At 40.7% G+C, this 4044-nt stretch overlaps 1 protein-coding gene across 1 annotated transcript in view; it reads right to left on the bottom strand.

The window, feature by feature from the left end:
• Positions 1 to 2578: 2578 nt before the first annotated feature.
• LOC117962229 (zinc finger protein 436-like) overlaps positions 2579 to 4044 on the bottom strand; it is a 23602-nt gene continuing 22136 nt past the window's right edge. Inside the window, exons 6-10 of the mRNA XM_034901397.1 lie at positions 3747 to 3947; positions 3312 to 3365; positions 3059 to 3205; positions 2710 to 2788; positions 2579 to 2666 (exon numbers count right to left, since the gene is read on the bottom strand). Coding sequence (XP_034757288.1) covers positions 2579 to 2666; positions 2710 to 2788; positions 3059 to 3205; positions 3312 to 3365; positions 3747 to 3947 — 569 coding nt within the window. The remainder of the gene's footprint in view (positions 2667 to 2709; positions 2789 to 3058; positions 3206 to 3311; positions 3366 to 3746; positions 3948 to 4044) is intronic.

The following is a 4044-nucleotide window of genomic DNA, read 5'->3' on the forward strand; positions in this document are numbered from 1 at the left end:
GCAGAGAGACTTGCCCAGCTCCAACGAGTCCTACAGAGCCCGTAGAGACTAGAGACTGTTTTTTGGGGATGAGGGACACCGAGCAACATTGTAGCAATTTCTGTATCAAAATATTTGACTGTTATGAATAAAAAAATATATATTTTTTTTTTCTTTAAATATTGGGACTTTTATTCTGAAAAATATTTTACTTTTATTCTGAAAATAATCAACTTTTATTCTGAAAATATGTCTCTTTTTTTCAGTCAACTTTAAAAACAATGTTAATAAAGATCAGTTAATTAATGTAAAAATGTATTCTGGCTCCGGCTACTGGGGACATACAAGAACACCACACACTGTCAGGACACACACGGAGACGCACACAAAACACACACATACAGACACACACACAGACACACACAACCATACATGCAGATACAAAAACACACACACAGAGACACACACACAGACACACACATACACACACACACACACACACACACACACACAAGTCTGACGGGGAATGAAACAGCTCCAAGATCAAGATCTCTTTATTATTGTTTTTATAACAACATTTATATTTCATACTCCAAATGACATCAATTAGATTATTAATTATTATTATTAATAAAGATGAGACAGCCCGGGTGATTCGCAACAAAAAGACTAATTAAAAAGACTAAACATGAAACTTCTCAAGTTAGTTACTGACATTAAGACAAATATCTTTTTTAAAGTTTTTTCAAGTTTTATGTTCAAACATGCAAATAAGGTATTATCTCATTTTGGTGCTGTGTATATGATTTCTGTTTCTAATGATCACAAAAACAGAATAATCAAGAAAAACAATTCTTTAGCTCATCACATTTTGCAACTCTTGTTTTTTAAAGGAAAAAATAATGTTTTTCATTTCAAACTTTTTCCACTGCTTAGGTTCAATAATTGCAACATCTTCCCAGAAGTCAACTAAAAATGGAATTAAATTATCTTGATTTCAATATTGACCAAAATAACATGTGATTATAGTTTTTTAATCTCATAAAATATGCGCTAATTTTCAAATATTTCCAGAACATTGTTTCATTTTACTGACATATTAAGAGTCAAAGTCTTTGATTTTGGATATCTCTTTTTTATCATAAAATAACTCTCAACAATCATAAATAATACATTTTTTAGGTATAAAATGATTTATAAATCAGATATATATGAACAGACCCCTCTTTAGAAACCTTAACATTATACATAGGAATACAACTTACTCAGAGTATGAGAAAAAAAAATGTACAAATTACAATACAGTTCAGTACAATTAAAATGAGTTCAGATGCACCAATCAGGGCTAGGGGGTTGTCTGACTATTCAGATGCACCAATCACGGCCAAGGGGGTGTGTGACTGTTCAGATGCTCCAACCAGGGCCAGAGGGGGTGTCTAACTGTTCAGATGCACCAATTAGGGCCGGGGGGGATGTCTAACTGTTCAGATGCACCAATCAGGGCCAAGGAGGTGTCTGACTGCATGTTAATAGGCTCGTTCGAGATGAGCCAGGTCTGCGCAGAATCAATCAACGGCGATCGGCGCCCGTTGCATGCCGGTTAGATTTGTGTCCGACTTGATCCCGAGTTGCTCTGACGTCCTGCACACGTGGGCAACGGAAATCTCACGAGAGTAAGGCGGCTGCAGTTCTGAGACTCAGGTGGCGCATTTGCTTTTCACCGACTGCAAGAGCCAGGCGGACCCAGGCGGACCCAGAGCATGCTGGGAAACGCCGGCTTCTGAGCTGATTTAATACCTGATTGGTTTACAACATGATGACGTTTTATATAAACTTTTTATTGTTTTAGAATCAGAGGGATTTTAATTGGTACGTGTCTGATTTAAAGACGTATTCTGTACAGAACACACAAGTGGCTGAAAGGGACGTTTTGAAGTCAAAGAGACTAAATCCGTTCAGATCACGGACCATCTACAGTGTGTTGTTAATTAAAATCAGCAACAGATTGCATGTAGAACACTTTGCCAGCTACTCTGTCATAATTACAACTACTGGAGACTGTGTAAAAGCTGATATGTGGGTCAGATTATATTTTATTAAATCGGAATCGCACCACAGTGTTTTTGTCACTTCTTGTCCAGCCTGAAGGTGGCTGGAATCGGCTGGAAACTGTCCGACTTTACCACAGCTTTTGTCACCGCCCCCGGCTGCAGCCGCCTGCTCTCGTCTACTTTACAGGCGAGGCGCAGTTCATCTCGAACGAGCCTAGTCATTGCTCATACACATGCATTCATTCTCCCTCATTGGGGGAGAGGCTTAGGAGACGGTGTTGGCCTTTAGCAGAAAGGGGGGAGGGACTGAGAAGTTGCTAAGTCCTGGATCTTCACAATCCTACCTAGTGTCCTTTTCATTAATTACACAATCATCAGATCTCAAAAAGTAAACAAAGATTTGTAATTCCCTCCACCTAAAATCTTTATCTTTCATAAATTAACCTACCGGGGAATGTTAAGGGGGTTATCAGTCTCTGGATGTTTTTATCTTTTCTGAGCGCACCTCTCTCTCTCTCTCTCCACACACCGAGCTTCACTGGATCTTCTTAGAATGGTACTGATTGGTTAGTAGGCGTTGCTTTGACACCATTGATCTTTATTCTGTTTCCAAGCATAAGTTCTCTGAACTCTGTCCTACACAGGACACAGAGACACTGAGCAACCATATGACTTATACCCAAACCCAAACCCAGGAAAGAGAGGTTCAGTAAATGAGGTGTTGAAGGTGTGAAGGTGGATCAGTGAGTCAGAGGAGACTGTGTAGAAGGACAGAGAGCCAGCAGAGCAGTCCACATACACTGCTACTCTCTCAGAGACACGGGGGGAGACAGGGAGGACTGTTTCTCTCTTATTGTGCCAGACAGAGTAACGGCCACCAGAGTAGTCCAAACACCAGGACTGATCATTATGTCCAAACCAACAGTCATCCCTGTCTCCACTCCTGATTCCTCTGTAACTCAGTGATATATAAACCCCTCCTCTCCTCTCGACCTCCCAGTAACAGCGACCAGTTGGACCATCTCTACACAGCAGCTGAGGACACCAGGACTCAAACCTCGCTAGATGTTTAGGATATGGCTGATCCTCCTCCACATGTTTCACCTTCCTGTTGTTGTCAGACAGTTTGAGTTTCCTGTTCACCGTGTTTGTGTCGATTGTGAGTTCACAGGAATCTGACGGAGAGAACGAGACGCGACACAGTTGCAGTTATTAACCAATCAGCTCTTGGGTGATTGGTTAATGTCACAATTCTATGAATGAAATGTAAAACACACTTACACTTCCTCAGACCTGGTGTCAACCATCTGACTCCAGCAGGCTCCACACTGAAAGGAGGAAGGGTGGGTGGGGGACATTACATCACACACACATTATTATACAGTGATGAAGGAACAATCTGAAAGCTGGGGAAATACATTTCAAAAGTCCTGTCCTGAGGTCAGTAGGTTCAAGGTTCAGTGTTAATGTACATGGACCTTTCTCTTTTCTCTGTAAAAAAGCTTGTAAAACATCAACCCTGTTGTCCACAGTCAATCTATGAACATCCTTTTTACATATTTCTTTTTCAGTTTCTTTAAATGGCAGCTATCTTTCCAAACTTAAGTGATCTTTAACAACAGCGAATAATCATTTTAGTTGCTGGAGATGTTCTCTTTGGAGACTTCCTACACTAACACATAATTTTTATGTTCATCCATTGATTATACCTAAGCTTTTCCAGTCTCCAGAGAGGATCATTCAGTCCCACTGACAGCAGCTTAACTCCTGAGTCTCCAGGATGATTGTAGCTCAGGTCCAGCCCTCTCAGATGGGAGGGGTTGGAGCCAAGAGCTGAGACCAGAGAAGAACAGCCTTCCTCTGAGATCAGACAGCCTGACAGACTTGAAACACACAGAACAACATATGTCACATGATCTCAGGGTCTACTCACAATCAAACAGCCACAAATGTCCATCAAAAATCTGACAACATTACTCTCTGATTCCTGTCTGATATTCCAAGTTTCAACAAC

Source organism: Etheostoma cragini, chromosome 19, assembly GCF_013103735.1.
Source record: "Etheostoma cragini isolate CJK2018 chromosome 19, CSU_Ecrag_1.0, whole genome shotgun sequence".
Taxonomy (NCBI): domain Eukaryota; kingdom Metazoa; phylum Chordata; class Actinopteri; order Perciformes; family Percidae; genus Etheostoma; species Etheostoma cragini.